This window comes from Sycon ciliatum, chromosome 12 (genome assembly GCF_964019385.1).
Source record: "Sycon ciliatum chromosome 12, ocSycCili1.1, whole genome shotgun sequence".
In the NCBI taxonomy this organism is placed as follows: domain Eukaryota; kingdom Metazoa; phylum Porifera; class Calcarea; order Leucosolenida; family Sycettidae; genus Sycon; species Sycon ciliatum.
This window is the reverse complement of record NC_088654.1, coordinates 10,765,252-10,779,703: the sequence shown is the minus strand read 5'-3', so window position 1 is coordinate 10,779,703 and position 14,452 is coordinate 10,765,252. Positions and strand designations below refer to the sequence as shown.

Sequence of the window (14,452 nt, the reverse complement as noted above, 5' to 3'; positions counted from 1 at the left end):
AATTCTATGTTTCGCGTCGGATATTTTCTGGAAAAAGCACGCGGGCGGGCGAAAAAACAAAAACAGAAGAAAAACAAAACTCCATGTACTGAGCCATGTTGCACACAGAATACCACTACTAAACTGTCACTTCTATCCAAAACGACAACAAGTCGTCACAGGACAGCTGGCAGACTGGGCTGGAGCGATACAATAAGAGATTTCATGGATGGCTCCTTCTGCATTTCGACATGAGTCGAGTGTAATCCCGCTCCATCACAACAGTGGAAAATCTCGAAGTCCTTGACAGCTGGAATCTCTGCTCGCTTGGTGAGCAGGCCCTAGGCCTACCGCACGGCTTGGAAAAATGGAAATTTTCATCTCTCTCACCTTCTACGTACCATCGCGTGGAATGCAAGATTATCGAGAAGCTGATAACCTCTGATCTGCCATACTGGCTAGAGAATGTTCGCCAGAACAGCCATCGATTAGCTCGTCTAGGTTCTTTTTTTCTTGTCAAGGATTCGAAATGGTACGCGCGCGGGTGACGCGAAACATAGAAATAACTTGGTGTGGTCTAATAATAATAATAATAATAATATTAACTGGTTTGAGGGAAAGAGACAAGCGGGAAAAGTCTGAAGAAAAAATTGACTGTCACCACCAGGACTCGAACCAGGGACCCTCGCTTGTAGCCAGCGATGCTCTAACCACTGAGCTATGGTGTAGTCGGTGTTATAGATTGATCTATTATTAATATTAGTCGTACGATCTACGATCTACGTTCTGCTACGTGTGTCGTTCTACGTGTGCTCTACGTGTGTCGTTCTACGCTCCTTTGATGCATGCATGACGAAGAGTGACAATGTCTTACCTCATTATGAATCAGTCTTCTTCTGCATTACGTCTGCATGGCTGACGTGTGTCTTACTTTGGTACGAGCTGACGAGGCCTATACTGTCGTGTCATAGCGCCATTAGTGCCACGACAGCACTGACGTGTCTCTGCTGCTTATCTCTCCATGATTGCCATTTTACATGTTCACTTCTAAATTATCCTAGAACAAACCAGATGGTGTTTCCTGCTGTGGTATACGCGAGTTGCATGGAATGAATCTTGCGTGCGTACGTTATAACAATTGGCGACGAAGATGAGCGTTTGTAGTAACCTGAGCACAGCCCACAAGCTTCCAGTTTTCGAATACCGGGGCACGCCAGCAGAAGTGTCCTCTCGCTGGAAGAAATGGCTACGAAGCTTTACGTACATGGCTGAAGGCCAAGGGATTACGGATCACAAACGGCTGAAAAATTTATTGCTGCATACTGCCGGAACACAGGTTCAGGACTTATTCGAAGACCTCGAAGATCCACAGGCGTCGGCTCTGCCTGCGGATGACAACGAGTACAAGGTTACGTTACGGAAACTGAACGAACATTTCAAGGCCGCGCCACATCCTGTATACGAGCGTCACGTGCTGCGCCAGATGACCTTTGCTAAGAATGAGTCGGTGAGTCAGTTTGTTGTAAGATTACGCGTCCAGGCCCGCTTGTGTGATTTTGGTACCGCTTGTGACGACATGATTCGAGACCATGTGGTGTCATGCATTGTGAATGTCGAGTTGAAAAAGAAGTTGTTATCAGATCCAAAACTAACTTTGGGTACGTGTCTAGAAATTGCAGCTTTGTTTGAGGCAACCCAGCAACAAGCTTCGTCTATGGGTTCCGCTGCTGCTATGAGTACGCCATCAGAAGTCCACGGTCTCTCTCGTAAGCACTCTGTGTCGCAGAAACAACAGAAACAACATTTCAAGTCGTCAGGTAAAACGGATCGTGCACGTAAACCTGAGAGAGTGTCTGTTTCTGCTTCTACTTCCTCTGAGCGTCTCTGTTTTAGGTGTGGCAAGGCTGGTCATTTCGGTCGGGATCCGAGTTGCCCGGCGCGTGGCAAAACCTGCAGCAAGTGTCAGCGTCGTGGGCATTTCGCTTCCTGCTGCAATTCGCAGTCGACGTCCCACATTTCGTCCGAGCCAGAGTCACTGTTCGACTCTTTCAGCATTGGGGCTCTCACCGACGATGTGTCACCTACAGATAAGTGTCAACCTAAGTCTAAGTCTCATCCTCCCATGATGATTGATGTATGCGTTAATGATGTAGTCTGTCCTATGGAAGTCGACACTGGTGCTGAAGTTTCAGTATTCCCTAGTTCTGTTTGGAAGGAGCAGTTTCCCAATGTGTGTCTGCATAAGTCTCGTGCGTCTCTGCATTCGTATGGTGGTAGTTCCCTATCTGTAGTGGGTGAATGCATTGTCGATGTCCGTTACGAGTCCCACCAGTTTCGAGACACCATCATTGTTGTAGAGGGTAGTGGTCAGCCCCTGTTTGGTCGGAACTGGATGTCCCACGTCATTATAGACTGGTCAAATTTTCGTAATGCACAGGTCAATGCATTGTCGCTAGATAGTCTATTGCGTCAGTTCCCTACCGTATTTCAAGAGGGTTTGGGTACCATTAAGGGTCAGTCTGCCAAGATCCAGCTTCAAGGGTCGCCCACCCCCAAGAGTTGCCGTTCCCGTCCTGTCCCGTACGCTGTCCGCACTAAGGTTGAAGCGGAGTTGTTGCGTCTAGAGGGGGAGGGGATCATCAAGCCGGTCTCTAACGCTGATTGGGCATCCCCCGTGGTGGTTGTAAAAAAGAAAAACAACACCATCCGCTTATGTGCAGATTTTAAAGTGTCCATCAACAAGCACATTGAAGCTAACCAACATCCCATTCCCAACCCGAGTGATTTGTTATCGCAATTATCTGGTGGATCTGTATTTTCCAAATTAGATCTCAGCCAAGCTTATGCTCAGCTACCGCTCGACGACGACAGTAGGCGCTATTGTGTCATCGCTACGCACAAGGGTTTGTACGAATTCACGAGACTACCCTTCGGCGTCAGCTCAGCTCCGTCAATCTGGCAGAAGGCCATCGAGCAGGTGCTACAAGGTCTAGAAGGTGTCGTTGTCTATTTCGACGATATTCTCATTTGTGGTAACACCCAGCAACAACACGACGAGCGTCTACGAGCAGTCCTCCGTCGTTTCGCTGAGACAGGGCTGCGGTTGCGTCGTGAGAAATGTGAGATTGGTAAGCCACAAGTTAGTTACCTTGGGTTTACATTGTCGAAGGCTGGTCTACAGCCCAGTCGGGATAAGGTTTTGAGTATTCAGAATGCCCCGAGGCCCCATGATGTATCTACCTTGCGTTCGTTTCTGGGGCTCGTGAATTTCTTTGGGCGGTTTATCCCCAATTGCTCCTCGCTGTTACAACCCCTGAACGAGTTGTTAAAGAAGGATGTAGTCTTTAATTGGACGGATGCATGTCAGTCGGCGTTTGCCAAAGTTAAAGAGTTTCTCATCGCCGATCCAGTTATGGCCCATTATGATGTTACCTTACCACTGATCTTAGAGTGTGATGCATCCCCTGCTGGTATTGGTGCTGCTCTTCTACATGTCATGCCGGACCAGTCTGTTCGGCCAGTTGTATATGTGTCACGTGCTTTGTCCAAAGCAGAGAGTCATTACAGCCAGATTGAGCGAGAGGCGTTAGCTATCGTGTTTGCTGTTCGTCGTTTACACCAGTACATCTACGGTCGTAGGTTCATTCTGCGCACCGACCATAAGCCTCTAATCAAGATCTTCGGCGAGCACGAGTCGTTAAGTAAGACGTCGGCATCCCGTCTACAGCGCTGGGCCGTGATTCTCGCTGAGTACGACTACGTCATTGAGCATATTCCAGGTAAAGAAAATGTGCTAGCAGATTGTTTGTCTCGTCTGCCTTTACCATTGTCTGCTGCTGAAATGTCTGCAATTGTTAGTGCAGTCAGCAGTCATGCATTTGACCCCTGCGAGTTAATGCCTCTACAGAGTTCGGATGTTGCCAAGGCTAGCAAATACGATTCTGACATTTCGTTAGTAATGTCCTACACGCTGCATGGTTGGCCTGCTACAGTTCCCGACAGGTTAGTGCCGTATAGCCGCATCCGGAATGACCTAAGTATTGAGCATGGTTGTTTGCTGTGGGGTTCCCGCGTCATTATTCCAGTTCAGTTTAGACGCCACTTATTAGAGGAACTGCATTCTTCACATGCCGGTGTGTCTCGAATGAAGAGTGTGGCACGAAGCATTTTCTGGTGGCCAGGCTTAGATGCCGATATCGAACGATTAGCCGCCGATTGCAGTCTTTGTCAGGAGAGCTCTAATCTGCCCCGCAAGGACTCTGTCCACCATTGGGCATACCCCAATGCTGCTTTTGAGCGTGTGCATCTTGATTTTGCTGAGTTCGAGTCGCAACAGTTTCTGGTCATAGTTGATGCATTCTCTAAGTGGATTGATGTATACGAGCTTGGTTCCTCCGCTACGACTACTAAAACAGTGAACTGTTTGCTACGGTTCATCAGTACATTTGGTATTCCTAGAGTACTAGTATCTGATAACGGCCCACAATTTGCCTCTGGCGAGTTTGCTGCTTTCTGTGCTCAGAATGGTATTAAGCATCATCGTACACCGCCCTATCATCCCGCCAGCAACGGACAGTGTGAGCGGATGGTGCAAGAGCTGAAGAAGGCTTTGCGAGCAAGGCCTCACCATGTGTCTGTATGTGTGCAAGTGTCTCGCTTTCTTTTCGATTACAGAAACACGCCGCACAGCGCTACCAAGCAGAGTCCCGCGAGTATTCTATTGAAGAAAGCCCCGACCACGCGTTTGGCGCTGCTGCAACCAAGTTTCGCCACGGCTATGCAGCAGGCCCATGAACTCGATAGTACTGCGTCTCGTGAGTTCACAGTGAATGCACCAGTGTGGGTGTACAATGCTCGTCCTGGATCTAAGCCGAAGTGGCTAGAAGGTTTAATATGCAAACGACTCAGTACGATGACCTATTCTGTGATGGTAGGAGGAGTCGTCCGAAAAGTGCACATTGATCACTTGAAGTCCAGAACAGCTGAGTCAGCTAGTTTATCGGCCGAGTCCGACGCCATTCCGACAGTGTCTACGCCGAGTGTTACTCCGACAGTCGCTACAGCAACGCCGACTCCTGAGTTACCAGCTTCACCGCCGGCTCAGTCGTCTCCTGTCATTGATACAGCAGCTACTACTATGCCTAGTACGCCTACTACTGCTACGTCTAGTACGCCTACTACTGCCACGCCTAGTATGTCTACTACTGCTGCTACTCCTGTTAGTATGCCTGATACAGTTCAAGTCGCTACTCCTGTTAGTATGCCTGATGTGTCAGTGCCTGTTTCGTCAACTCCAGTGTCACCGCGCTATCCGTCAAGAATGCGCCGTGCCCCTGATCGCTTAAATTTGTGAGTATTGAGTGACTATCTTAGCATTAGTCATGAATGACTCGCCTAGCAATTCTGACATTGCCTTAGAGTGTCCTATTCCGCTATTTGTCTGTAATAGCATAGTATTGTATCATAGTTAGTCGGATATAAGGATTTGCTCTTGTATATAGTTGTTTGGATGCATTTTGATTATATATGCATTATTGCTAGTCCCACTTCACTACTTCTTTAAGGAAGGAGGATTGTTATAGATTGATCTATTATTAATATTAGTCGTACGATCTACGATCTACGTTCTGCTACGTGTGTCGTTCTACGTGTGCTCTACGTGTGTCGTTCTACGCTCCTTTGATGCATGCATGACGAAGAGTGACAATGTCTTACCTCATTATGAATCAGTCTTCTTCTGCATTACGTCTGCATGGCTGACGTGTGTCTTACTTTGGTACGAGCTGACGAGGCCTATACTGTCGTGTCATAGCGCCATTAGTGCCACGACAGCACTGACGTGTCTCTGCTGCTTATCTCTCCATGATTGCCATTTTACATGTTCACTTCTAAATTATCCTAGAACAAACCAGATGGTGTTTCCTGCTGTGGTATACGCGAGTTGCATGGAATGAATCTTGCGTGCGTACGTTATAACAGTCGGCATCCCAGCAGAGACCGTTCAACGTTTTCCTCAGACTTCGTAACTCACACTTCCTGTGAATCCACACAGGCGGGTGGGGGAATAATAATAATAATAATAATAATAATTTGGAAAGGATTGGGAGAACTTCAAATTCAAGGGATCAGTCGGGGAAGTGAACTGCCTGAAAAACCTGGTGGGTCTGGCGTTTTTTTCTCTTTTCAGGCAGTTCACTTCCCCGACTGATCCCTTGAATAATAATAATAATAATAATAATAATAATAATAATTTTTTTTTTTTTTTTTTGTGTGCAAGCCTCTTTTACGGGCAAAAATTAACACAATGTATTAAAATGCAATACAACATAATTATACTGGAGAAGAAATCAGGAAAATAAAATATGAGCTCAAAAATGGAACGAAAAATAGCAAATAGAATCAAAACTCACGATGGAATCAAACTCACGATGGAATCAAACTCATGATGGAAACTACAAAACCCAATGAGTTGGAAAACCAACCACAGAATTAGATATTGGAAATAGAGTCAGACACAACAACGACCGAAATCAGTACACCAAAAATCTGTCCTACAAAAAACAAAGGAACAAGAAAAAAAAGAAAGACGAAGTACAAAGAATCCCCAAAAAAGAGGGGAGAACGGGATGAAAGAGGACCGGAGAGCGGCAAACCCCAGGAGGACTTAGCGTCACGTAGTGGCGGGAATGCGGGCCTCCACAGAAACAGCATCCACATCCGCCGCCAGACCAGGTGCACGGAATGCACGGCGACTCCCACGAACCATCAGGACGGAGTCGCGGACAAGGCTGAAAGCCAGGTCCGTCCGCAGCTTTCCCATCACGAGGGGATAAGGCTGCGAGAGCTTGGTGGAGAGCTTCGTTCCGAGCAGCTTCAGGAACCATAATAATAATAATAATAATAATACGAAGTAGTGGTTGCGACTTCGGCGATGATTTGTAAGAAAGGGTTTGCTCCCCACACCGGAGCTCGCGCTATTCCGCCGACTTTACTTGACACTTGACTGACTCACGACTGCCATCCAGAGCACACGAGAAGTCCATCGAACCTTCGACTCGGCAAACCTGCAAGAAAGCACCACTCCCTGCTCAATACACAGTGTTTCGGGGAATTCACCCCTCATCAGTTGAGCTTGAGTAGGCTGAGGAAGATTGTGCCTGAAGAGCACCACTTATATAGTGCTCTCCAGGTACAAACATCACCAGGGATACAAACTTACAGAGACGCTCCGCTTCCAGCGCTGACTCACGCTGCTATCTGGTGTTCACGAGGTGTTTATCGCGCTGGAAGCGGAGCGTCTCTGTAAGTTTGTATCCCTGGTGATGTTTGTACCTGGAGAGCACTATATAAGTGGTGCTCTTCAGGCACAATCTTCCTCAGCCTACTCAAGCTCAACTGATGAGGGGTGAATTCCCCGAAACACTGTGTATTGAGCAGGGAGTGGTGCTTTCTTGCAGGTTTGCCGAGTCGAAGGTTCGATGGACTTCTCGTGTGCTCTGGATGGCAGTCGTGAGTCAGTCAAGTGTCAAGTAAAGTCGGCGGAATAGCGCGAGCTCCGGTGTGGGGAGCAAACCCTTTCTTACAAATAATAATAATAATAATAATAATAATAATTCTAAAACTATTGTCGCCTCGACGCCTATTTACATATTTCAGATTGAGGTACACACAAAATCAGATAGATTTGCTGAATGCTGAAGTACAATTTTTGTTCATCATTTCTTCCACATCACATTTTTTCTTTCTTCCATGTTCTTCACTGCCTTCGTATACACTCGTTTTTTGAATACAATAAAAGCCTTTGTGAAAATGTCGGTTCAGCTCGTTCTGTTGATCGCAATTCTAAAAATAATAATAATAATAATAGTAATAATATAATAAAAGTCCTGGTGGTGACAGTCAATTTTTTCTTCAGACTTTTCCCGTTTGTCTCTTTCCCTCAAACCAGTTAATATTTTATGACTTGGGGCTCCCCGCGTGCTAGTTTGTACGTGAAGTGTGTGGGTTACAGTGAGGGCTGCGTCCCACCCGCCTGTGTGGATTCACAGGAAGTGTGAGTTACGAAGTCTGAAGAAAATGTTGAACGGCCTCTGCTGGGATGACGACTACACCATAGCTCAGTGGTTAGAGCATCGCTGGCTACAAGCGAGGGTCCCTGGTTCGAGTCCTGGTGGTGACAGTCAATTTTTTCTTCAGACTTTTCCCGTTTGTCTCTTTCCCTCAAACCAGTTAATAATAATAATAATAATAATAATAATAATAATAATAATAATAATAATAATAATAATAATAATGTAGAAAAGAACAGGACATATGGATACGAGTTTAGAGTAACTCTCCATCACTGTAACTGACTACTACATACAGTCAGAAAGTGCAAAAACTAGGCACAAAACTGACAGAGTACTGAGACATTCGACGTCCTGACACCTAGCTTCAACACATCTCCGTAGCGCTAACCGACAGCCTTCCAACTTGGAAGGTTCAAGGTTATGAAAAGACCAAAGAGGAGAAGGCAAGCGCAACGAAAACGAGCAAAAGCTACAGTCCCAATGGAACAAAGAATGTCGATTGTTACTGGACGATGACCAGACCAGTACGATATTTGACAAAGCGGTCTAACTACAATTCGAAGCAGCAAAGCAGCACACCACCCAACTTGGGTGGGTCATAAATATCAAAGATAAGTAAAGAAAGGGGATGCTTTGCGAAAACGAATTGTACAAGCCGAAAGCCAATCTTTGTGAACTCATCAGCGCAGCACAGAGGAATTGAGGCCGAACCTGATAGAAATGAAAATAAAAATTCCAATCAGGCCCGAACGTAATAAGAATAATAATAATAATTTAATAATAGTGTAGCGGGCCGCAGTCTCTCAGAGGCAAACATACAAGGGTCTCAGTGAACACACTGTAACTGGCAATTGAAATGTACTGGCAACGAAATTAACTGATTGGCAACTAAATTAACTAACTGGCTATAAAAGAATCGTGAGCAGCAGCTTTGATACAAAGGCAGACTCCGTACGCTAATGTACGGGGATACAGTACGGGGATATGCTATACTCTAACACTAAACGCTATACGCTTTGAAGTCACCAGCGTGCCAACGCTACACCTCCCCTCTCAAATACAATCACGTCCTCGTGATTCGAATACTACATGTAGGTGATAGCTGGACATCAACAGCTGGCTGCTATTTAGAAGAAACTGGCGGCATGCATGGTCGCGTCGGAATAAACTCGACGATAAGAGATAGGCAGAATGATGGACTTGCGTAATATAATACAGGTATGGAGTCGTGAACATTATAGTAGATCGTGAATTGCTGGGAGAGCGTCAACCAGAGTATGGCAAATAATATTGGAATGATAAAGTTTGGAATAGACAGAAGAATGAACTGATAAACAAATCATAAAGTAGAAGCACACCAGGTTCACACGATCTCACGGGGTCAAAAGGGAAAAGAACTGTCCTCCAAATAGGACCTGAAAAACCACAGCACTCTTGCTGCACAACGCTGGCACAACCCTCCAGGAACATCGCAGTTCAAAAACCGAACTGAATACGCTATAACTATAAGGGGCGTTGTCACACACATTGTCCCACGTTAGCTGGGTAAACCGTGGCTCACCATGATCAGACGCCTACCAAACTAAACTGGATTCACACACTCGCATAATGGAAGACTGAAGAGAACAGGGAGACTGAAGGAAGAGAGGAAAGAAAATGCCATACCTGGAATCAGCGTTAGTAACCACGGCGGCGGCTGGAGCTATGGCGGAGGGCGAGCCAGGTTTCATCTTCATCTTGGTTGAGCCGGTCCCTCAGAGTGGCTAGCTCTGCGTCAGACAAATAACCTCCCTCCTCGTCTTGAATCATGGTCTTCACATTGTCGATAGCATCGCTTTGCGCGACGTAAAGAGTGATGGTCTAGCCAGGAAGAGTGTTGACGAAAATCTGCATCCCACCACGGAGACGAAGTACCAAGTGAATAGTGGACTCCTGCTGAACGTTGTAGTCACTCAGGGTTCGGCCGTCTGCCAAATGCGTGCCGGCGAAAATCAAACGCTGCTGGTCTTGGGGAATACCCTCCTTGTCTTTGTCAGCAGCCTGCATGTCGTCGTTCTCATCAGCTTCGCCATCACCACCGGTAGTATACATGTAGGTAGCGGGTCGCTTGGAATCGCCATCGGAGTCTCCAGCGAGTGCCGTGCGGAGAGAAGGGTGATCCACGCTAGCACCCTGACTGTGCTGCAGGCTAATGAGCAGGGCCAAGCCCAGGAAGGCAAGAAACATGATTCTCATCTTGATTCGTCGCACGGAGCTGTAGCGGGTTGAGCCATGGGGGTCCGAGAAACGTGTAAAGTAACAAAGTTAGGTATAGAATGAAGCAAAATGAATTTACCGCTGCCACCAATTTGTAGCGGGCCGCAGTCTCTCGGAGGCAAAAATACAAGAGTCTCAGTGAACACACTGTAACTGGCAATTGAAATGTACTGGCAACGAAATTAACTGATTGGCAACTAAATTAACTAACTGGCTATAAAAGAATCGTGAGCAGCAGCTTTGATACAAAGGCAGACTCCGTACGCTAATGTACGGGGATACAGTACGGGGATATGCTATACTCTAACACTAAACGCTATACGCTTTGAAGTCACCAGCGTGCCAACGCTACAATAGCAATAAAGAGAACAAATTCTGCAGTCATCGCCACACTACAACGAAGTCATGAAAGTTTACCAGAATTAATTTTCTTGTCACATTCATCAGTGGAAAGTCGTGACTGAAGAGTAACCATGCTGAACAATGATTAAATATACATTCAATGATGTGTTACGAGAACAAAATACAGTGCCAAAGTAGAATGAGGGAAGGTGAGACAATAGAAGTGAAGTGAGAGCTAAGTGCAACGGCGGGTGAGAAACTAATAATTATAACGCTAAAAAAGACTTTCAACTGATGAATGTGACAAGAAAATTAATTCTGGTAAACTTTCATGACTTCGTTGTAGTGTGGCGATGACTGCAGAATTTGTTCTCTTTATCGCTATTATAAAATTGTTGTCTCCACGTCGATTATTTGAATAATAATAATAATAATTTTAGAATTGCGATAATAATAATAATTCAAACGGTAGTTTGGAGGCTGTGGAAAAAATAGTTTCGTAATAAGTATTCGCATGCAACGACGCAAATCCACACAATTCAGTGGACACTACCTTTCTAGCAAACGTTTTCTTTCTATTCTCTTCAGGATAGTACAGGGAATGTTGTAAATTTGAAAAAAAACACATAACTATATATAGAGAGAAAGAAAAAGTCAACACTTCAACATAGGCGATAAAATGGTCAAAGTGTTAAAAACGCAAAAACAAACAGCTGCAAGTTGTAGACAAACACGTTGAACACATCAGGGAACACTTTTCACAATTTTACGAGGTGTGACACCAAACAACTGCAACGATAACACATTCTCCTTCTGTACACATAGTTCTGGCTCTAACAATGTATACCCCTCGTCCCTACTAACAAAATGTATTAATAACCAACCAATCACGTAGGATCCGAAACCATTTGGACCGGACAGGTGCCCCGTGGTACTCCGCTAACCCTGGGTGGGTGCTGGTTCTGCGCACGTCGAGAAGGAGGTGCGCAGCATTGTCTGTTCGTCTTACCCGTGCGTGAAATTGTATGTAGTATTTGGAAAGACGGGTGCGTTCGGTGTGAAGAAGGATGTTCTACCTACCCTTAGTAGAAGCAACCTTATCTATTTTTTTCAGTGCCGAGAATGTGAAAATCGGTACATAGGTAGAACTCTTCAACACCTGGGTGCATGCATCCGTCAACATGTGCCGTTAGGTCTTGTCGCTGTTTACGCTCGTGATACTCGTCCTCGTCATGGCCGTCCTCTGTGCTGTCCGATACTGGAACGCCTTTGTCTGCGTCCAGTGTAGATGTACGCATGCGCGATTCCGACTCGACGGGCGGAGAGCTTTGCCCATCGCAGACTAGCGTGAGGAAGCGAGGGAGACTGTCTCAAAAACCACCCAATGTGACACTGGAGCTCACAGACACCGGAAGAGTTACCAGAAGCAAGGTGAAGAAACGGAGTACTGGGGATTTGACTACGTCGATATTGGAAGTGATAACAACGATCAGCAAGAGGAAACGAGGAAGATAAAGAAGTTTAGCATCCCCCCACCTCACAACAGAGCAACCGAGTTTTGCATTAAGCTGGGAGTGCCGATTCGAGCAACTGGTATAATGGCTCACAGCTGAGCCAGCAAATGACTCCGCTTGGAGCAGGCGAATGACTCCGCATGGAGCCGGCAAATGACTCCGCATGGAGCCGGCAAATGACTCTGCATGGAGCCGGCAAATGACTCCGCATGGAGCCGGCAAATGACTCCGCATGGAGCAGGCGAATGACTCCGCATGGAGCCGGCAAATGACTCCGCATGGAGCCGGCGAATAACTCCGCATGGAGCCGGCGAATGACTCCGCATGGAGCCGGCAATTGACTCCGCATGGAGCCAGCGAATGACTCCGCATGGAGCCGCCGAATTACTCCGCATGGAGCTGCCAATTACTCCGCATGGAGCCGCCGAATGACTCCGCATGGAGTCGCCAATGCCTCCGCATGGAGCCGCCAATGACTCTGAATAGAGCCGCCAAATGCTAGATATATAGAGATGCATAACCAGTTGAGAGCATTATACTCTGATGGACTATACAGATACCGTCATGTGTTCGCCAGAAACATGAGTTGAGCTAGTGGGTGGGAGGGTGGGAAGGAAATTGTTTTGGGAACACCTGTTCCGCAAGTTGCACGCTCGAAAGTCCAAACAGCAATGACATGAAAGAGACATTGTACAGGATTTTGAAGGGCGCGTGCCCACGTGACTCGCGCATGCGTGCAGGTTGGGCCAGCTCGCTGGGCTGGCTGCTAACTCGCGTTAGCATGCTAACGCTCATTTAGCATCCCCCACCTCACAACAGAGCAACCGAGTTTTGCATTAAGCTGGGAGTGCCGATTCGAGCAACTGGTATAATGGCTCGCAGCTGAGCCAGCAAATGACTCCGCTTGGAGCAGGCGAATGACTCCGCATGGAGCCGGCGAATGACTCCGCATGGAGCCGGCAATTGACTCCGCATGGAGCCAGCGAATGACTCCGCATGGAGCCGCCGAATTACTCCGCATGGAGCTGCCGATTACTCCGCATGGAGCCGCCGAATGACTCCGCATGGAGCCGCCAATGCCTCCGCATGGAGCCGCCAATGACTCTGAATAGAGCCGCCAAATGCTAGATACCGTACTGGCAATATATGTTGCCGCAGTGAGTCCATGAAGCGTTACATTGGCACATGTTTGCCGCACGCAGGGCGTTACATGCAAAGTCGCACAGGAGCTGACCGGAGCCGTTACACAGGTTTCTATATTGCCGCAGTCCTTTTTTTGCTATTGCCGCATCACTTTTTTGCTATTGCCGCATCATTTTTTTTGCTTTTGCCGCATCATTTTTTCTTGTGCAGTGCAAACTGCAATGAAAAGATCGCCGCACCCCGCCGGACGCGCGTTACGAACTCAACGAAAATTTGTCGCACTAGCCTGGTCGCGCGTTACGCCGCACCCCCCTGCGTTACGCGTTACGCGGCAACATATATTGCCAGTACGGTATATAGAGATGCATAACCAGTTGAGAGCATTATATTCTCATGGACTATACAGATACCGTCATGTGTTCGCCAGAAACATGAGTTGAGCTAGTGGGTGGGAGGGTGGGAAGGAAATTGTTTTGGGAACACCTGCAAGTTGCGCGCTCAAAGTCCAAACAGCAATGACATGAAAGAGACATTGTACAGGATTTTGAAGGGCGCGTGCCCACGTGACTCGCGCATGCGTGCAGGTTGGGCCAGCTCGCTGGGCTGGCTGCTAACTCGCGTTGCATTCTAACGCTCATTTAGCATCCCCCACCTCACAACAGAGCAACCGAGTTTTGCATTAAGCTGGGAGTGCCGATTCGAGCAACTGGTATAATGGCTCGCAGCTGAGCCAGCAAATGACTCCGCTTGGAGCAGGCGAATGACTCCGCATGGAGCCGGCGAATGACTCCGCATGGAGCCGGCAATTGACTCCGCACGGAGCCAGCGAATGACTCCGCATGGAGCCGCCGAATTACTCCGCATGGAGCTGCCAATTACTCCGCATGGAGCCGCCGAATGACTCCGCATGGAGCCGCCAATGCCTCCGCATGGAGCCGCCAATGACTCTGAATAGAGCCGCCAAATGCTAGATATATAGAGATGCATAACAAGTTGAGAGCATATATTCCATAAATCGGCACTCCCAGAGCGGATCACAAAGTGCAGCTACCTGTGAAATTTGTAAGCAGTGCAAGCTCGGTAACGATTGACTAACAGGAACTCGATATCATGGGCTGAGGCCATTGCCACAGCCACCCATGCTTT

At 47.2% G+C, this 14,452-nt stretch overlaps 2 protein-coding genes across 2 annotated transcripts in view; one reads left to right on the top strand and one right to left on the bottom strand.

Moving 5' to 3' along the window:
- The window catches only part of LOC135828487 (signal peptide, CUB and EGF-like domain-containing protein 3), a 126,738-nt gene that overhangs the window by 63,123 nt on the left and 49,163 nt on the right, over positions 1–14,452 (bottom strand). The gene's annotated exons all lie outside the window — the stretch shown is intronic.
- On the top strand, positions 709–5,928 carry LOC135828847 (uncharacterized protein K02A2.6-like). Its single transcript, XM_065341276.1, has 2 exons — positions 709–1,486; positions 1,873–5,928. Exons 1-2 carry the CDS (start codon positions 1,479–1,481, stop codon positions 5,330–5,332), a joined length of 3,468 nt encoding a protein of 1,155 aa, XP_065197348.1. The 5' UTR covers positions 709–1,478; the 3' UTR covers positions 5,333–5,928.